General features: G+C 39.0%; 1 protein-coding gene across 4 annotated transcripts in view; it reads right to left on the bottom strand.

Annotated features, from left to right (window-relative positions):
* Positions 1-6,762: 6,762 nt before the first annotated feature.
* STXBP4 (syntaxin binding protein 4) overlaps positions 6,763-21,103 on the bottom strand; it is a 73,725-nt gene continuing 59,384 nt past the window's right edge. For all 4 annotated transcript variants that reach the window (XM_035558882.2, XM_035558880.2, XM_050714398.1 and 1 more), the window contains one exon: positions 6,763-9,772. In XM_035558882.2, the coding sequence (XP_035414775.1) occupies positions 9,661-9,772 (112 nt within the window). In that variant the 3' untranslated portion in view covers positions 6,763-9,660. The remainder of the gene's footprint in view (positions 9,773-21,103) is intronic.

Below are 21,103 nucleotides of genomic sequence, written 5' to 3'. Positions count from 1 at the left end.
CATTCAGGCATGGGGTTTATTTCTGCTCCAATAGCTGCCATTCCCTGCTGCACACAGAGATGTCAGCCAGGTTTCCTACAGCAGAATTTTGCTCTGCATGAAAGTTTTCCATGTTTCCCTGTCCCTTGGCTTTTTGGTCCCTGTCTTACAGCTGCTCATGCGGCTGCATAAAGATCAGAACAGCCTGGTGCCAAGTGAACCCACAGCGGTATGCTCACGGGGTTGTTCAAGAGGCAAGCTTTTGCCTGAGCGCTGGGATCATACCAAACTAATCAGGTTTAGCGACTTCGTGTGCCTTGCTGTTTGCACAGTGAGGGCAACATTTGCTTGCCTCACGCTCTGCAGACGAACTGGGGTGTCCTCACGAGTCCCGGCCTTGCTGTGAATGCAGCAGGGGCTGCCCTGGAGACCCTGAGCCACTGCTGGGGTGGCCCCAGGGGAAGCCTGCCAGCAGCCGTCTTCTCTGCACTCTGAATCACGCACAAATATCCAGAAAGGGGGAGCCTGCTTGTGACCTGGATTCAAGAGGCTTCAATGTTAATCCCCCCTCCCTCCCAAAACTGCATGAACTGGGGCTATCATGGCTGAGATTCTTATCCAGAATCCGCATGTAGATTAAAAAAAAAATCTTGTCAGAGAAACTTGCAAGAAAATCTGATAGGCAGTAGTCACTAGTGGTAATTACCGTGCTTTCATCTGTAGCTGTCATTGCACTGTAAAAAGTGGCTGTTATTCTCATTTTAGAGAAGAAACAGATGTTCTAGGGAATTCTGAATAGATTAATACAGAAGTTGCATGCCTAAAAGGTCTTCTAGAAAATCTCATCATTACCACATGGCTGATTTTGTTCAGTGCATCCAGGAGTTCAGCAGATTTGCTGCTTGTGCTTTGCTTTGCTTCTGTTCTCTTCTAATTTGCCTTAAAGCAATAGTTTTAGTTTGGAGTTTTCATTTTACTCTCATTCTGGGGAAGAGGAAAAGCTGAAATGATACCAGCTATCAGCACTTTCTTTTCAAGGCAAACTTTCAGGTAGGGATTTGTTTGAAAGTTCTTGAGGTTTAATTTGGTTTTGTGATCAAGAGACACAGAAGTCGCATTTGTGCAATCCAATTAGGCTCCAGCCCTGGCAGGGACATGGCATAATGCACGTACGTCCAGCTGACTCGCTGTCCTTCCCTGCTCTCAAAACCTTCAGCCTCCATGGCAGAGCTGAGCTTCTTATCACAGGTACTTGAGATTACTGCAGACTCAATTTTCCTGTTCGGGAGGTGCCAGAGATGCAGTTTTTCCCTTGGAAACATGGTAGGTGACAGGGAAAAAGGAGAGCTGCAGATAGATGTTGCATTGGCATCAGCACCATGAATAACTACTAAAGGCAGTCAGTACTGAAAGTGTTCAGGAGGCTGTGCAGTGCTCTTGGTGTTTACAAGGAATTAGAAGCATTTCTGTGGTATCTCTGCTCACCTCTACTCATTTAAGGCTCCTGCCCAGAATCAGAATCTGTCACTACCTATGCTTTTTTTGGAATGAGCACTCTCCACTATGAAAAGCTGAAAGGTGTTAGAGCAAGGAGGAGCGTACGTGGTAATGTTCCTCTCTCAGGAACCAGACCTCACGTGCTGCGGGTTCAAGGATGAGATGCCCTGAACAAGGATGAGATGGCTGCATGCCATGGTCTGCACTCCCAGCTGCACCCAGTGCCCCGACTTGCCATTCCAATTTGGCTGTAGCAGCCAAAATTTCTCCCTACTTGGAGAGCAGCAGTTTCTCCCAGCCACACCAGAAACCACACTGCTAATTACCCTGCTGTGCTGCTCACCTCTGAGCGAAGTAGTTGTCCCTCGCGTGGGAGAGTCCTCTTGTAGCACCCTCTTGTGCTGTGGCAAAACTTGATTCCTGCAGGGTAAGTAGTTTTCTTGTAAGAGGGAAACTATATTTTCTGAACATGCTGAAGTTATTAAGGCCTTTTCCCTTACTTCCCTGACACTGTATTCACTTTTAAGTAGGTTAATTTGTGTAGAGGTAACAGTCATGACAAGCGATGATAACAAACCCTGACTGAAATAAACGCCAGAGTTTTGTAGCGAACATCTCCGAGCACAGCAGTGAAATACTTTTCGGTTATCTTCAGCCAGCCACAGGACTTCCCACTTGGTGTGCATCTACTGCTGATTTCTGTTTTTTATATCATTTACTGCAGGGACCTAAATGGTTATTGGAACACCGTAGCCCATATTACTGTGCTACTTTCGTGCTGCTTCAGCAGATAAAATCAGAACTAGTTAAGCGCATACATATTTTTGAGAACTTAGGTTGAAGTGACACTACATGAACAAGATGAGATTAATTGCATCCACACATTTGCCTTTAACAAGATGATTCCTTTTAGCTGCATCTTCCAAATAGCCAACAACAAGACAGTCATTCTTTAACACAGTGGGTGTCCTATTTCCTGTTTCTCCGCATCTTTATCATTTACAACACTTCTGTAGTTAATTTGAAGGAACAGTATGTTCTGAGAGTGACAGGCAGCTTTCTTAATGGGCTCGTCAGCTCCTCTTCATGCCATGACATCAATTATGTACACTTGTCTTTGACTTGGAATTTGTAACCCCCATGGTGACTAATTACAGTACCTAACGTTAGGGTCCCTGGTGACACAGACTAGAGATTAATAAATGCAGTTCAGCGTACTGCTTGGGGACTGAAAACTTCACTGTCCCTCGAGAGCTCAGGGCTCTGGGTTTTCTGAGGCTATTGGGGTTGGAAAGGAATGGCGATGCATTACCAGACTCTTTGGAATAAAAATGAAAGCATTAGAAGGTACCACAGTGCTTTGCCTTTCCAGAGATCCTTTCTCTTTCTCATATCAGTGCTATTACTGTTGTATTTTTATTTTAGGCCACAAACATCATTTTATTTCTTTTTCCATTTTAATCATGTTTTAATGAGTTCTCTTCAGATACAAGAACAAGGAATGTTCTTAATGATAATAATAATTGGGCCATAGGGAAATATTGACTGCTTAATAGCTAAAGAGCAGAGTACTTTAAAAGAGATTAAGGCATTTCTGATCAGTTTGTGACTTCTGGAGGTCAGGGTGAAATCATGACTTACCCAAACTGTGGCAAAACCGCTGACTTTTTATGGTTTACGTTTACCCAAAGGTCTAGCTATCAAACTGACATTCCCCATAATGGTATCAGCTACCGATTTTGCATTAGTTCACCTCATCTGTTACTGAGGCAATGTAAAAGGGACACGGCTCTTGAAAAGAGGTCTCCTAAATCAGAGACATCGTATTAATTGCAGCTTACCTGCCCAAAGGTGCTTCTTGTCTCAGCTGCGATGCTCCTGGGGCAGGCTGGCTGGAGGCTCTGTGGGTCTGCAGCAGTCACAGAGACCACCAGCTCCTGGAGTACTCTGACCCTGCAAACTTTGGGCAGGAAAATGAACAAAGGCTTGGATACTGGTAGAAGAAAACACTCCTCACAACTCTGACTCAAACCTTTCCCTTCAAAGACAACAGTATTTCCTGTTCCGTACAGCTGCATTTTCCAGGTAACCACAGGCTTCTGTGACTTTATTGAGACGCTGGATACTTCTTCACCAAGCCCAGCAAGCATTTCCCTTTTGACAGGATCACCCAGCAACCTCCCTCATTTGCAGCCCCCGGTGAATAATAAGTCATCATATAGTTGCAGTTCAATATTGTAATGTCCTTTATAACTTGAAGGGAGAACACAGCTTATGTATGGTTTGGAAAAGGTGCCGGACTAAATTCTTATTTGTCTTCAAATAACAAAGAAATCCACCCTAAACCCATTTTCTTCACGAATTACAGATATTTCTTCCCATTAATTCCTGTACATAAGGCCACGAAAAAAACTAACTTTAGAGCAACTTCTGCAGTGAAGCTGCTGCAACTACAAACCAGATCATTGTCCTTTCTGTCATGCTGAGAACAACTGAACATAAAAGACATATATGCCCTATTTCAAGAAAATATGCTCAGAGAGCAGTTAACCCTGTACATATTTACTCTCAGATAATCCTGGAAGCTGTAAATAGAGATCTTTATCATAAACAGAAGACCAGCGATAGCCTTGTGGCTTCAGGGACAAAATCTGCAGGGGATGTGCAAACCTCCCAGAACAATCCCAAGAAGGTATAACTGTGAGCAGGAGAGGAAAATCAGTATTAGTTATTAGATTTCAACTTCCCATCCTAATATTTGGAAACAATAGGCTCTACTTGTAACAGGTTTGGGCCCATTCCATTTTTTTTTCAACCATATGACTTAATACTGAATCTTGCATCTTTCTGGGAAGAGAGTTCAATACTTCTACCCTGTAGTAAAATAATTTATCTCAAAAGAATGTTGCAGGAGTATCAAACTATTAGATCTGTGGCAACATCAGCTACTGCCTGGGGAAAAAAAAAGCTGGGATAAGCAACAAATAATCAAGCCACCAAAAATGTGAAAAGTATCTGGATGGTACAACCTGTGAGACAGCTAGTATTTTTAGTATTACATGAAAACAATCCCCAGGGAAAGGCAAAGCTGGTTACAGAGGACAAAGGGCAGGCTTTCTTCATTAGTATTTGATTTTTGGCGCACTACCATTGCAGGCACTAAGGGGAAAGATTTACTAAGGTATTTAGGTACCTAAACATGAATAGCAGCATTTATAGCAGCATCTAAGTAGGTTAGGTGCCTAATTCCCATTAACTTCATCAACATCTTTAAGCTGCTGACATCTTTGTAAAGCTGGCCCCAGAGCTGGAGCAGCCAGGCGCCTCTGTTTAGACTGATGGGGCTGTGCTCGCTCACAGCTCTGCAGCCCCAGTGGATGTCTCTTGGAGCAGGGTGCTGCAGACAACACACGAGGACCGGGAGCACAGAAGGGAACAAAGACTCCAGAGCTGACTTGAAGGTTTGCTGCAGACTTAAGCTAGAACTCTGCAAAAGTCACTCTGACCAGTATTTGCAAAAAGGGCACCAAATTTCAGTGTTAGATTTGGAACCAGCATTAAAGTTGCTGGGTAGCTCTCGGGGAGTTTCTTGAGCAGAGCATTAAGAACCCCATCGGTTCCCAGAAAAGCCAGACTTTCACAGGCTACATCACAACAGAACGTGCAGGTACAGGCCTTTGCCTCCAGTCAGTCCTTCACCACCTGGCCTATTCCACAACCACAAACGTTTTTCTTAAAAAGGATTTCCCTTGCCTTCAGGTTATGCCTGCAGACACCCTCGCCCTGTGTCGTGGGAGGTGTCCGCGAAGCAAGTATGTGCTGAAATAAACCAGCTAATTGCAAGGATCAGTAGCAGATAGGAAGTTTTAGGGAAACAGGAATTGCCCCTGTTATATTGTGTTTCTCATTTTAGTGTAATTTCTTATTCCTTCATTTATAATGGCGGCCAAAGATGCCGATGGATTTCCAGATCGGGTACTACTGGCTTCCGTTCCTTAAACTACAACCAGGTAGAGTGTAAGTAAACTATGTGTGGCTCCACAGAGACCTGCACAGAAAATGTAGCAAGCTAGATTTGCTTTTCCAGCTTCCTTTAAAGGTTGGTCTTAAAAATATGAAAAATTTTATGTTAAAGCAGAAAAAGTGGGATCCGTCCTCTCTGTCCTTTACCAACTTGTGGTTTTGTCTCATTACATGCCTACAACAGTTCCAGAAAATACATAAGAGCTGATTCAGTAGCTTGCATAGCCTGAGTAGTAGGTGATGAAGTGACTGGTAACCACATAAGAAGCAAGTACTTTCTATCACTGAAATCTTTACTTAGAAATACACAAGAGATTTCCACCAGCACAAATACTTTTAAATACAAAGAGGAATGGTAATCTGCATCATTTATGGTTTTAAAGTGTATGGTATTAAGCACGGGACTTTCTAGGCAAAGTCTGAGTAGGATCACCCTTTGAGAGAAACTACTTGAGAACTGAAACTGAAATTCTCAGTGCAGTCTAGCACCACAGCAAACCCACGTGAATCCTGAAGGCTCCAAATAAAATCAGTGTCAGAAGAGATTTAGTGCTGTAAGGTTGTGTCCAAATAAACATAGGTGATGGCCCTTACCTTGTATCAAATGTCTGTGCACAAACAGCAACTGTGTTTGTTTTTCTGATCGATCATAAAAAATCTATAGAGGCTACATGTATTTGCTTACATAATATCCGTATCTTTCCTATAGACTTTACTGTAGAAAACTACAGTGCAGCCATTACACTAACCGGCTTGTAAAACACCAGTGGCTTAGGACAGGTTAGGCAGTGTGGCCATGCACCAGCCAGCACACACGCCTGAAAATTTATGCAATGCCCATGGAATAGCCAGCTCACATATGTATGTGTGCATGTATTTATCGGGTGGGGCTGTTGAAAGGATCATTGAAGTTATTGAGACACCGAGTAGTGTTACAAGGAAATTATTTAGCATCTATGAGGTTGAGTATCTAATATATCTATGTAGGCATTTGTGTTAAGCTACTTGCTTTGATGACGGAGAATGTGCCAGTTTAAGTTTACTGGAGTATTTGCAGTATTTGAAGGGCAGTGTGGTGCAAGTATTCACGTAAAGATTGACACCAGCGTGTTCTAGAACAGTATTTTTCAGTGTCATCTTTACATGGAAAATAAATGGAGGTACAGGAATTATTTATGGCCCGATTGCCACTCCCTTCTAAAGCCATAGTTTCATTATTTTAAATGTTACAAAAGTGCGCTTTCATTTTTTTTCCATGTATTTTTTTTATTCTGCAATAAAAATGAAAAGTTATTGTTTACAGTGTTGCATATTTTGACAACTGTTCTTTAAAAATTCTTTTGAAATTATCCTAGAACCATTTTTTCAATATACGCAGTTCCCCTTAATCAAAACAATTTCACAAAATATTTCACAGAAAGGAAGAGACAAGGGGAGATAGAGAGGAATAACCTAGGAAACAAGTATGCCAGCGTACAAAAATAGATTAGAACATTTGGAGATTCTAGGTATGAAAATGTAGCCTCAATAGCAGAGAATCTGATCTAGTGGATTATCTGAAGAGATAATGCTTACTGGAGAAGAAGCTAGAAATAGATCTCTGCATCTATCTAACGTCTTTAATTTCTAGGCAAATTTATAAGAGAGAGGGAGAAATAGTCTCCAGGTTTCTGAAATGTTCTCATCTGGGGGTGGAGGCAGTAAGCAAAGCCAGCAGAACGCCAGCATTTTGTCTTGATTTCTTCCCCTCTCGTGCACAGCAGGCTGTGCATTGCATGCTCGGAGCAAGAGATCATTACCAGCTCCTCAGGAAGGGCAAGCAGTATGCGCATAGCTGTCCTCCTCCAGCTGATCTAGCAGAACAGCTTTAAATTGCTGCTAGGTCTCTATACAGCCTCTGCTGATGAAGCCTGCCTGATCCACAGTCTCTGTCCCTAAATAGCTTCGCCTATTTGAAACACCCAGCTAGCTGTCAGAAAGCCACTAGCAGAATAAATCGACTGCGGGGGTCAAGTGGAGATTCAAAACTCTCTGAAACAGAACTGGAAAACCGGAGTCTATATGTGATCTGGAACTGCATACTACCATGGAATTATGAACCAGAAGTGCCTGTCATTAATCAGTCAAATTACTACTAAGGTTACATTAAATATTGCAAGGAATTCAGAACCTTACGTACAGTTTATGGGTCATGAGTCTATGCCATTTTCAGAAAAGGGATTTAAATAGAGGTGCATCTAGAGTGCCTGGCCCTGAAACTGAAGCACATGCTTTGTGCCTTCAGACTGTTCTTGGGGAACACAAAGGAGGCTATGAAGCACGTAGGAGCCATTGGAGCGAAATACAAACAAGCATTTAAGTGTTACTGCTATGAGAAATTTTCTCAGAAATATATGTTACTGTGGGTCTGCTGAGCAAGCTCTTCCTTCTAATCCACACCACCTGTGTAGATTCATGGATAATTTGGTTCTGACCTAGTTAAAAGTACAAAACATTTTTTCCTATTTGCTTATTCAAAATATCCTGACATCTTCTTCCAGCAAAGCCTGCAAAAAACTCTTTTGTGAGCTGCACTTTGTTCCTGCAGGAAGAACATTTGGTGATGTGCTCTGCAGCTCACAGGCCATATGCAGTAAATTGCTGCACTGCTATTCAAAGAGACTTGACTTGGGTTAAAACTGTGTATCATTTTTGATTCAAAAGGATCAACAGCCACAGTGTGCCTGACTTGGCATGGTCTGGTCTTTATATCCGTTCCCCTGACTGCATGGATTTTTAACTCTAATGACAAACCTGCTGGATACAGACCTCTAAAAAATGTGGCTGTACAGCCTCATTTCTTTGTATCAGCCAGTAAGGATGTGGTGGAGTGTAGATGGGTGCCTCAACCTTTTCATGGATGTTTTGAAATCCTGAAGCATGCACCTTAGGAAAATGCAGATTGTAGCCTGTGCCTTTCTCACCCTGTTAAAATACTGTTCTCCTTCTTGGCCTGAAGATCAGAGAGAGGGTTTTCCTTTGGGATATTCATCAGTGCCTCTGCAAAGTTTCAGATCCTTCTTTCATTCATTAGTCAACACCTACCATATAATATATATAATACACACACACACAAAGAGCCTCCAGAAAAAAAACAACAGCATAGAATCATATATTTGACTAAGCTGGCATCATATGTTGAGCTGTGAATAATGAGATTTAAAATATCTTGTGCTTTTGAAGTACAGTGAAACTTGTTCATTAGATTGCAGTAGCACTCCCTGTCATTTTCTTTATCCTCTTTAAATCATCACCAATGTTTACAAAATGATTTTGTTCTACTTAAAGATCAACTTTGAGGAGGTGACTGATTTCTGCTGATCCTGGAGGTGGTTTCACAGGTTTCATTGTACTTGAAACTTCACAGCTTCCACTGAAGTATTTGATGCATGTATGTATCGGTTTAGCAGAGCACAAAAGTAGAATAATTTTCTTTCTGGCCTCATATTGTTGACAGAGCATGGTGTCCTCTACCAAAACTTTTTCTTTTTACTTGACAACTTATCAAAGATTCATTTTCCTAAAGTCCAACCACTGATCTTAATAAAGTATTTGTTTTACAAGTCATCAGGACTCCAATACTTGTAATAAATTACCAAATTTCTATCAGCAAAACTCCTTCACAAACTTCTTCTATAAAAATCAGATTATTCAGTAGTTGCACAAAGGGCATCTATCTACATTACACTCACTAGCATTGGTTAAAAAAAGCAAAAGCTCACCTCGCACCTTTCAGCAAAGCATCAGCTGGAATTTACCAGGTGAAGTACATCCAATGGCCCAATCTAACTCTCATGCTGGTCAAAACTGTGAAAATTGACTTCAGGTCAATGGAGTTATGCCAATACAGAAGTCATGAAAAGACTGGATCAGCTCCCAAGGTAAGCCTGATCCCTGCACACTGAACTGGGGCAGGTTAAGGACTGCACTGAGACTTCTGCAGATTTTGAGGCACCCAAGAACAAACCCACCTAAACAAATGGCAGTGCTCTCTCTGACTTAAGGGGAGAAGTGTCATCGGGTACTATTACATCAGACTAGAAAGTAATTAGATTAAAAAGTGTGCATCTTCTCACTAATGTACTGAAATTAGACAAACTACTTTCTGTCAGCAGAATGTCCTCAGCTCTTGGACCCAGGAGACTCTCTTATTCCATCGTCGTCATCCTCAGAGCAACGCAAGCTTAGTGCGCTGGTTACAGGATGGATCCATGATGTTGTCTGGGTCACATGGCTAGAAAAGAACCAAGAAATGCTATTAGCAACCCAGAAGAGGTTTACCAACCTCAGAAACAAGAAGTACTAGATGGAATCCACAACTTTCTGGCCTCATATTGATCATTACAACACTTTCAGATATAGAATTTGTTTTGTCTTGCTAGCTGTGAGATTTTACAAACAAAATGAGGAGCCTTCTGGGTGCTAAAACCTGGACTGAAGGTCTCAATTCCAAATAAATACGAGAGAATGCTTCTGTAAGAGACTCCTGATACAGACTAGTGACATTTCCTGTTAATTAATAGAACTGTAGGCAATTAACCCAGCAACAACGTACAGCCCAGACTATCAGTCTTACAAAACTCCAAGAAGCTAGCAGGGTATTATATTAACATTGCCATCAGACCAGGTAGACACTAAGGCACAGCCAACAAGAGGAAGTTGACCAAATGCTCATCATTAAGATATTTCTCTTCTTGCAGAAAAAAAATGTTGATGAATAAACCTAAAAAAAGGATGCATTTTACACATCCTGTAGAACAATTTCCGGGGCTGCTCCCACAGCCTTTACACATGTAAGTAATAAAAGGGAGTGTTATTTTTTAAAGGCTTAAACCCTATACTTGAAATGCAGTCTAAGCTGCTTTACAGTTCTTGTTAAGCTTCTACATGAATGGAAAGAACTTGCTCAAGGCTCAGTAAGGACAGACAAATGGAATGGGCTTACTGTTTGAGGGTGAGAACACTGTACACCTTATGATTGGTAGTATGCATGCTAGCCATACTGTGTGTGGGCAAGACACAGCCTCTTCTCCCTTCTGGAATAATATGTTCTTGGTAAAGGAAATAGCTTCATTTCACTTAAAAAAATCTTGCTAATAAATTCACCGTTTTTATAGTCAAGTCAGTGCAAAGATGAATTTTGTAATACAAGTTCATTACAAAAAGTAGCTGAAAAATATGGCACATAAAATATACACCATAAAAGACAAACAGTTGCTCTCAGTACATCTCACAACTTCTAACATAATGTGTACCTAAAGCCCATGCCTATACTCATCTTTCAGGTGCATCAGCTTAATTAAATATGAAGTGCTATGACGGAACTACTCTAGATTTACCTGTTCAAGTGAAAATACTTTCCCTTTCTGTCTTCAAGAATGCTCTCTTGAATATCTGATTGTGGAAATCAATCCATTAAAGTAGGAATTTCTGAGACAATGTTCCACTACACTGACTTACTGGTATGGGGATCGCTTTTCCAGTAACATGACCATGTTATGATTTTACCTTGCATTCACACCTTGCATTTGAATTCACTGAGCTTAGACTAAGTTGAATGTGATGAGCACAACAATAATGTTCCTGAAGAGGAAAATATGATGCTAGCATAAATCACGTATCGAGCTGCATTAATTAGCTAATCTATCTCTGAACTGGTAATCCGTGAATGTAGCCAGTAATTCAACTGAGGCAGTGTCTCAGTAAGGACCAAGCAAGAAAAAAAAAACAAAACACACAAACCAACCCTCAGTTCTTATCCTTAAAAACCAAACCGAACCAAACAAAACAAGAAGCTCCAGTTATCTGTAAGGGTAATGCATAAGTGTTTTTGCTTGTTTGGGTGGTTGGATTTTTGGTCAGAGCAGCACTGGATGGACTGCATTCCTTCCCGAGTGTATTACAAACATGTGCATCACCTCACTGGAGCTGCAGGGATGGATTTCACAAAAGTTAAAACTCAGGAAGTACGAGTGAACATGCAGCTAGAGCAAACACAGCACAGCAGACACTTCTCAAGTACAGTAACCATTGCAATGATTTAATTCTAAGAAAGTGGATGTACCATTTTTACTAGCAATGAACACAACTTTCCAACGTTTGCCTTTAGAAAGTACGGCAATAACCAGTATGAAGAATATGAAGACAGTCCTTATACAATATTTTATGAGAGAACTGTGAATAAAATGTGCTTTTAAGAGGAAATCTATCTAATGAAGAGCATCATTCCCATTATTCCCCAACACAGGGAAACACGTATTTGTATTTATATTATAAATATACTTGCATTTGTAAATCTACTAAGGAAAACGTCTTTGCTGTACTTTTCTGTAGTGTTTTCTATAATGTCAGGAAATGCCATCAACATATTTTTTTCATTAAAAAAATCAGTCATTATAGCTGAACACTGAAGTTAGCACTCTAAATTAAAGTTCCAGCCTGTGATATCATTTATCTTCATTAAGACACAGAACTCCTTCCAATACCTGCAGAATCACGGGAGCTGAGTGAACTAGACTCCATTCATTCCATCTATGCCAATGTCAGATTTATTGCCTGCAGTACTATCTTGTGTGTTTATATTGCCTCCTTTTATCAAGCCATTTCTCAGCAATCCATTACTGAATTTAAACAAGAACCAAATTATTTTAAAATCTTACTTTTTTCTCATTTGATTTTCCCCTGTAGCATGCCTTGACCTGTGGTGTACCTATATCATTAGCTCTGTTTTCTCATGAGCATGCTGTATCAGTCTTGTGAAATGGGAGATACTGCATAGGAGTAGAAGAGTTATGGAAAAAAGCATTCATGAGTCTTTGATGTAACTAATTAAAAATTCTTTGTTAAGTGTTTATTATTCAGAAGATTTACCTCGTACATTAGGACCAGGAAGCAAATGACAGCATGCCTTTTTGCTAACTGTTTTAAGAACCTGATTTTGTTCTTATACACATAAATGTAAAAATTATTTTGTCCTTTAATAATGCAGAATTGTGGCACTACAGTGTGGAATAAAATTGTCTATACAGTGGCATAACATTGGTTAATCAACAGTATGATAGAAGAGAACTAGTTTTCATCCATTTTCAAAATCTGAGGCCAAATTTTTCTCTAATGTCAATTAACTGTAAAAGCTTCTGATTTGAACTCAGTTCTTTTAAACTAGCACTAGATTTATCTATGAATGCTTCTTGTAGGACAGTTTGTTTTAAACCCTTTGTTAAAATCCTTACTAGGAAAAGAACTCTTATAAATAAACATTAAGTCCAGATAACATGTCTCCCATTGTAGAAAGACGCACACAATATGCACAGATTATTTAGGTAAAGAATAAATATATAAATCCCTGGCTATTTATTTTTAGCTCCCCACAAGTGCTGTGGCTCAAGAGCTTTGACATAATCAGTCCAAGGAGATAATCCCAGATTTACTGGTTTGCAGAACATTCCTGTATTAGAAATATATCCTCTCTGATTTGTGTGTTAGGGCCATCAGTATGAGCTAGAGGGAATTCAAACCTACCTCTAGACTTTGCCTAATTGAAGAAACTGTTCTGAATATTAAAAGAAGATATAGAAAGCCAGCACTACACATTCTAAATGTAAAATGTGTTCCATTTGCAAATGTTCTTGTTCAAAAGATCCATTTCAAATTTTCAGAGTAATTAACAATATTTAAAGACTTGCAGGTTTTCAAACAAGTTATTGACATCAGAGGGAAGCCAAAGTTATTGTTAGAAACCAAAAACATTTGATCTTGAAATATGTCAGTAGCTTAGTTTATCTTCTTAACGTTACCAAATTGCAGGACAAATTTTAGAGCTTGGAAAAACAAAACATGAGATTTTTTTTTTTTTTTCTGGCAAAGAAATGGTAGTGAATTATTTAAAATCCCAATATAATTACCCTCCTTATGGCTCTTACTTCTTTGCAAGGAAAATGATTTCTTTTAAAATGAAAACTTAAGACAGTCTTTCAAGAAAAGCATCATTCAAAGAAGATTCTAAGACAAAATTGTGTAAAAACGTCTGTGTCTTTGTTAGGTTTTGAACATTATCAAAATGCTCAAAACTTTGCTTTCACCTTGAATTGAATTCTCCAATTAGGGCTAAACTCTGGATCCTAACGGGACTGTGAAGAGTCCTGCAGACAACACAGCTGCTGTAAGTCACTGTGCAGGATGCTAAGCCACAAAGCAGTCATGCAGTATTCTTTGGAGTTTTGTTTTTCTTTTGACATGGGACCGCATCCGTAACACCTGGCTGAATTTTTCCACCAGGATTACTTAAAAGGAGCAATCTTGTACAAGACCCATTTGTCTTTTGAGGAACAGATACTGGGAGGCTCTGCAAGGAATAACTAGTTCTTAGCTATAACTAAAGGATTTTAATTTTGTATATAAGGGATTAGAATAAAATAAAACAACCAAGTGAAGTTGATGCAAGTACAATCAATCAATTCCAAGAGCATTTGGGAAAGACAGTTTCCAGACTTGGAACTTACAGGTAATTTGGGAAGGGTTTTTGTATTGTATTTATGAAAATCATATGATTTGAAATTAAACATTCTTTCCCCCTCCCCCTCTTTTGTTAAAATTGGCTTAAAACTGGACCCTCTTTCAAGGCATGGAACATACACAGCATATAAATGTAGGCCTTACCTTTTATTGGCTGTAATAAGATTGAGAGCACTTGTCAGCTCTTGGAACTGTGTCCTAAGGTGCCATAATTTTATTATTATAATTATTATTTGCATTTCCTTCAGGGACTGAAGATTTTGCTTGAACAGTAATTAGAAATTGAGGGATATAAAGTGAAACTCCAGATGAAACTTTCGTTATTTATTCCTTGATAAAACACTTATCTACTAAGAAAAATCTATGAGCAATTTCAGAAAGCCATTACCACTAGGATGGTTCATCTAAATAGTGTGCTAGATCATTAAAAAATATTCACAACAAACTAATAGGCTATTGAAAATGAAAACAGTACTAATGGTAGATCTGAGCCAAGGCTGAATAAGCCCAAAGGTTTGAGTGATAGGATATGCAAGCCTCTTGCAGTTTTAAAGCATGACCTGAAATCTACCTCACCCTGATATTAGCCATCTGCTATTACCCTAAAAGTGCTCTTTAAAAATATGCAGTAACTCACAATCCTGTGTCTGTTAAGTGAACATCATAAAAACTCTGGTGCAGTTTTTCTGCAGCAGCAGCATACCACACAGACCAGCAGTTAGCTTTAGACCAGCAGTGTTAGTCCAGCCCCACTACCACCGCTCCAACAGGGAGGGACAACCCATCCTCTTCTCAGGGTGCCCCAGGGTCCATCAGCCTGCCCCCCTGCTACACCCATCCTGCATGGGACATAGGGGCCTTTTGTACAAACACGCTCAGTTTGCATCAGTCCTGTCTTATTACTGTGGGCCTGATACCTTGGTAAGCAGAATTGGGCCAAGATGATATAAGTTTTTTCCTACTACAGCCTAGAGCATGCTCAAGGGTTATTTAAACTGTGTGTGTACTGAAATGCATTAAAGCCTGAGTGCAGAAGAAATGCATACAGAAAAGAACCCTGCTGTGCACTGTTCTGCTTCTGATGGCTTTCTCAAAACCCAGGAAGACACAGCTTAGCCCACAAGTGCCAAATCTTGCCCCAACACAGGAAACCTTACTAGGAGTCTGAACTTTCAAATTTCCAGTTCTATTCATAGCAGTAACTGAATGGGTGAAAACTTGACCTCTGATCACACCAGTCTAAGAGTAAAATTACCCAGCAGAGGTAACAGAAATCAACACACTGATTTCAGCGGGATTTACAAGTCTTGAGCAAAAAATAATTTCAGCTTCAAGTATTTCCTCACCGAGGAAACGTTAACAGATGTCTTATATGATAGACCAGAACCTGGACAGAGTGTGCAGTGTCTGTGGAAGCTGAAAGAATGTTTCTCCATTTTGGTTCTTGAAATTAAAAAACAAACAACCTCTCAGGAAAAAAAATTATCCAACCAAAAGCAGCTTAAGGTCTTAACATTCTTGTATTACAAGCTCATGTTATCATAAAATCCAATGCCAAGTTTCCTAGTTTTACATCTGAGGCCATTTTCCTTATACTCATGCAACAGGATTTCAGTGGAAATCAGAGTAACTGAATTCCCCGCAACTTGATCATCTGGCAACAAACCACTTCCAAACCTTAGAAATTATTTTGAATTTTCATCTTATCCCAGCTATCCTTAAGCCCTCATGATTTTTTAGTTAGCAAAATGTCTTACACTAAATCACTGCTGTTTCTTTTAAAGTCTGTTTTAATTCAACAATGACAATGAACAAATAACAACCAGGGGGCACAATTTTTGAAGAGGAACATTACTTCTGTATATATTTATTCCTACTGACCAATTTGAGACACATCAAAGGGGTATATATTCAGATGCCAGATGTTAAGATTTTTTGAAAATAAAAGTTCTCTGAGATGTCACAAGCTGGACATCCAAAAAATCAAAAGGAAATATGTCAGGATTACCCAAATTCTTACAATTACATCTGAAAGTGTTTCAACTGATGTTGAGTTGATGTAGTAGTAATAGTTAGTACTGGTTAGTCTGAACCAGCTTTATTTAAATATTTGCAAATTCTTGTGACTATATAACTATTCTTTCCTCTCTTTTTAGATAGGAGGGTTTGAGGATGACAGGTAAAAGGAAGTATTTTCAAAAGCAACCTCTATTTCTGAGTGACGTGTAAAATAGGAAAGGCCCAGTTTCACAGACGTAAAAAAACTGCATCGTTCTTTGAACTCAGTGGAAACAGAGAGTACTCTGTGCCTCAAAATATCCACTCCTGCTCACAAATCATCAAAGTTAATAAGATGGGTACATCCACAATAATGATTTTGATAAATAACAATTTTGGTGCAACTGACTTGCCTACCGCTATGGAGGGAGTTAAAAGCAGAGCTGGTCCTGGGTTCTGTCCAGGGGGATTTCAATTGCATGTTCAGTACAGCAGATCACAGTTTTTCTTACCTTGCTACTTTGAAGTCACTGAAACATAAATGTTAGTGGGACATACAGAAGTTTACTCCTGGATCACCTCTGCTAGAATTTGAACTTTATTGAACTTGATTTCTTCTAAGAAAGGCCACTCCAACCATTACTTAGAGAACCTACGCTTAACTAGTATATTGTAATATACTAGCATATATATACTGCAATGGAATAGCAGAGGAAAAACTGAACACACATTGATATGTTAGCTTTTTGGGTTCTTTCTTTATAATGCAGTAGAAATAGAAATGTAGAGTACACTTATCAAAGGAACAGCTTTGTTTTTTTCAATTTAGCATACAGTATGTAAAATCAACTGTGATTTATTTTCCTTCTATGATGATACCTTTAGTTCTAGTGCTGTAAAACATCAGTGTTTATACTACAGAAGTTCATCTATCACACATGCTTTGCTATTCTTAGTTGAGTCATAAAATCATGAACAGTTTCTGTGAATGCCCTGCTTTCAGTAAAATTAATGATGGCTCTTTCCCAAGCAAACCCAAACAAAATAGAATATGATAAACTAAGTATGATTTGTTATTTTACAAAGTGGAAGCTTGATTTGTTAGATATCATTTCAAAAGCTACCAGAACACATCATGTGTGTTTTTATTAATCTGTATTTTAAGTATTGTTTGGCTTTAGGTTGCTACTGAACGTGTACGAAATTCTATTCTGTTATACTGATACATGGTCAGAGCACCTTCAGTGCCTCTTTTGTCACGCTGAAGTACGGAATGCTTCAATGTGAAGCCTCTGATTTTTAGGTAAATTACTAAAAGATAATACTAAATTCAACATTACTGTTTCCTTTTTGGTATAAGATAGAAAACATCACAGGCCCTAATTTATCTAATGGAAAACATCCCAAAAGATTAACATCTTTGGGAACTTCTACTTGTCTTTCAGGCAAATTTAATTTAAGATAAATGTTCTTGAGAAAAGTAACAGTTAATTTGGAATAGGTGGAATCTAGCCCTATTAAAAAGCTAGAAAAACAGTGTTTACAGGGGCAAAATTCACAGCTGGTCCTTACAAACTGTATACATATGCAAGGAGTGGGTGGGAGTGGGAGGGAGAATAGCAAGGCCCTACCTAAATTTAGGTGCCAGTCTCATGATACAGAGCTGCCATATGTTAAAGGTGAACATAGTGGGAGGATGGAAGAGCGTAACTCTGATGGGTTTTCTGGGAAAAAAAACTAGTGTCCCAGCTATGCTTTTTTATGCTGTTCCTGTGTGATTCTAAACAACCAGTGTACATCCATTAATTAATTAGCATATTTGATACTCGGGGAGCAAAATTCTGGATAGACTCTTTCACCTATTATAAAAATCAAACCCAGAAGTCACTAAATCACAAAACCCATTCAATGACAGAATACGCTGTCTTTCTGTTTGCACTGGTGCTGTGCTGTGACTTCCACAGGACTTTAATTCCAGATCATACAACTAAAGTGAAATTTTGTTCTAGCAGTGGTTACAACACTTAGTAAACTCACTCAACATTATTTGTGAACTAAACTTGGGCAAAAATGACCATATGACCAGCTTTAAAAGTGAACAAGATTTGCTTTCTCTTACAAAACTTTTCCCATCCTAATGCCACTCAGCTGACTGCTAAATGCCTACACATCCGAATGCAGGTGAGATGAGGGCTCATTAGCCCTTTTCTGCTTCTGGCCTAACAGATAAAATTTCTATTCGGGGCAGGAATTTCTACTAGAACATCAGTAATTGAATTTGTCACAACAGAAGAGCAGTCTTAATCATCTAATAGGTAAAACTCATTAATATCCAACTTCTTTACCTTATTATGTGGGATCTCTTCAATATACTGGTCCCCCAAGGTCAAGACAAACATTAGAAAAATTGGAGAGGATTCAGTGGAGAATCACCAAGATGACTAGAGGGTTGGAGAACTTGGCACATGAAGAAAGGTTGAAGGAACTGGGTTTGATCAGCCTAGACAAGAGAAAGCTCGGGGGGTAGAATCAAAGTCTTCCAGTACCTAAAAGGTAGTTATACAGCAAATGGAGGCACTCTTACAAGGACATACGGTGACAGACAAGAGGAAATGGACATAAGCTGCATCAGGAGAAATTCTACGTAGATTAAAAAAAAAAAAATCTTCACCGTGAGAATAATTAAATACTGGAATAGGGTGTTTTGGATAGGTGGTGGAATCTCCATCACTGGAAATATTCAAGACTTAGTTTATATAATTGATTCTTCAACAGTAGGTTTGACTAGCTGATCTCCAGAGATTTATTGCAATCTAGACTTTTCTATGATTGCTAACCCATTTGAGTTAATGAGGTCAGAATCTCAATTCTTCTAGATCGAATTTGCTGATATAAACAGGGATAGAAATACCAAGTGTAAATTGGTGAGGAAACAGGCACCAGTAATGCATTTCTATTATCCATCAACTGATGGGCCATGAATCTAGGGCTGTGTGTGAATGACTGATGGTATTGCTACATGCAAAATAAAATAATGCTTGCCTCTCCTTTACTTTAAAACACACTGTTTCAAAACACATTATTTCAAAACATAACTGTGGCCAAATTCAACTTTTACTCTCCAGCAGGACGAAAGCACAGCTATACTACCAATGAAGCTGATCAGTGCCTTTTAGTCTACTGGTGTAATTTTTGTCCTCTTGATAACTGTCAATTTATATTATATTTGTTAGACACTAGAAGTTCTTTTTCTCCAGTGCATACTGAGATGTAACTCAGAGAGACTTACATTACTGTCTGATCCTTCATGGTAAATCAGAGAGGCTTACATTACTGTCTGATATTTCATGGTAAATTTATACACATGACCTTAATGCCTAGCACCAAAGCATGTGAGTTTATGACACACTAGCTGTCTAAAAGCTAATTTTCTCACACTTGCCAGTACTTTTTGACTGATCCTTAGCAACCTGGTTGATTGATTATAATTTACTGAGAGACTGAAATGATTTGCTGAGTAGAAGAGGTGATTTCAAAAATTGACTTAAGGTGAGAATTGGTGGACAAGAAGCAGCTTTCTCTTATAGGTGGAGAGCAGTTCAGCTTCTTAGGAATATAGCCATGTAAATGTTTTATTCATGTCAGTTATTCACATAAGTGGGTTTCACTTTAGTGTGTAACACAAGCCAGCTGGTTTGCTTCTTTTAAACTCTGATTTCTCATGCACTTCATATTGCTACACCCCCCTCAGAGATATTTATGGAAATTTCACAGCAAGCTGTCTCAAGCTTATGCGCTATTAAGATTCCATTCTGGGGTGTTTACTGCATTAGATTTATAACATATAGATTTATGGACTCAACTAGTTGATGGCCTAATAAAACACATTGGAACTGAAGGCAACTACTAATTAAAATAATATTTGATTGTCTTCAGCATATTGTAAAACTGCTGTGGATTTGAACAGAGCCACTGCAGCTTCTGTATTGCGTCATAGCATAACTGCGTAAGAAAAGGGACAATCCACATATAAGATCAGCTTAATTGTGGCTACACTTAGAGAATTATAACACACTTTTCTATCTGTTTGTATACACTGGAGTCGGCTAGTGTTGAAATAACTCTTAATGCCCTCAAAGATTTGGCTGCTCTAAACACCAGAGAATGAAAGGATTGAAATTCACAGCCAAAGAGAACAAGTCTATAGTACTAGTACCAAGATAGTAAAGTATCAACTATTCTGCTAATCCTCATTTAAACTTAAATTTGATTAACTGCTACTGAAAAGGATCAGCTGATAAAGATGGAAGTCAAGCTAAGTTCCTCCTAGAAAAAGATATTTTCAACATTAGGTAGAATTTTCATCTTGAAATCTCTACCAAACTGTTAGAAACAAGAGACTTTTGCAACCCTTGTTCCTTGCTCTAAACTGTTAACTTCCCAGATGGACTTCATGCACATTACAAAGAGTAGTAAGAGGTACGAATTTTCAAGCATACAAAAAGCCTAGTTTATGCTCTGTACAAACATTTGGCACCAGTCACGTAAGCAATGTTAGGAAATAGGTAAAAAGGAATATTAATTACTGTGATGTCTTATTCCAGTGTTCAGTTAATTCCATTCCAATGAACTCAATTAAGACCTCTTAACAAAGGTGGTTGTTCCATTCAGAAGAACACGGAGGGTGATTTCATTCCCTTCTCTGCAATTAAAACGGATAGATATTCCTTGCCTGCCGCATAAAGACTGTCATGGAGAACTGCATAGGACAGATTACAGAAGGTAACTAACAATGATGTGAGCTCCTATCACTTGTAATGCTAGGAGCACATTAAGAAGAGGGAAGAACATTTATGATCTGTTATTGATCAAACGTCAGATATGCAAAAATTCCTGAAAAAGCATGTGATCTACTCAGTTCTAATCTGTAGTTTCAACAAGTGGAGACAATATGAGAAACGTGAAGTTTTGTGAAATTAGGATTCCACCACATAGACTAGCTGAGATTCTACTGTTACTAATAAGCACCTTATTGTTACAGCTGCAACAGTTC

Source organism: Cygnus atratus, chromosome 18, assembly GCF_013377495.2.
Source record: "Cygnus atratus isolate AKBS03 ecotype Queensland, Australia chromosome 18, CAtr_DNAZoo_HiC_assembly, whole genome shotgun sequence".
Classification (NCBI taxonomy): Eukaryota; Metazoa; Chordata; class Aves; order Anseriformes; family Anatidae; genus Cygnus; species Cygnus atratus.
Note: the sequence above shows the minus strand (reverse complement) of the source record. Positions and strands in the feature narration are given on the sequence as shown.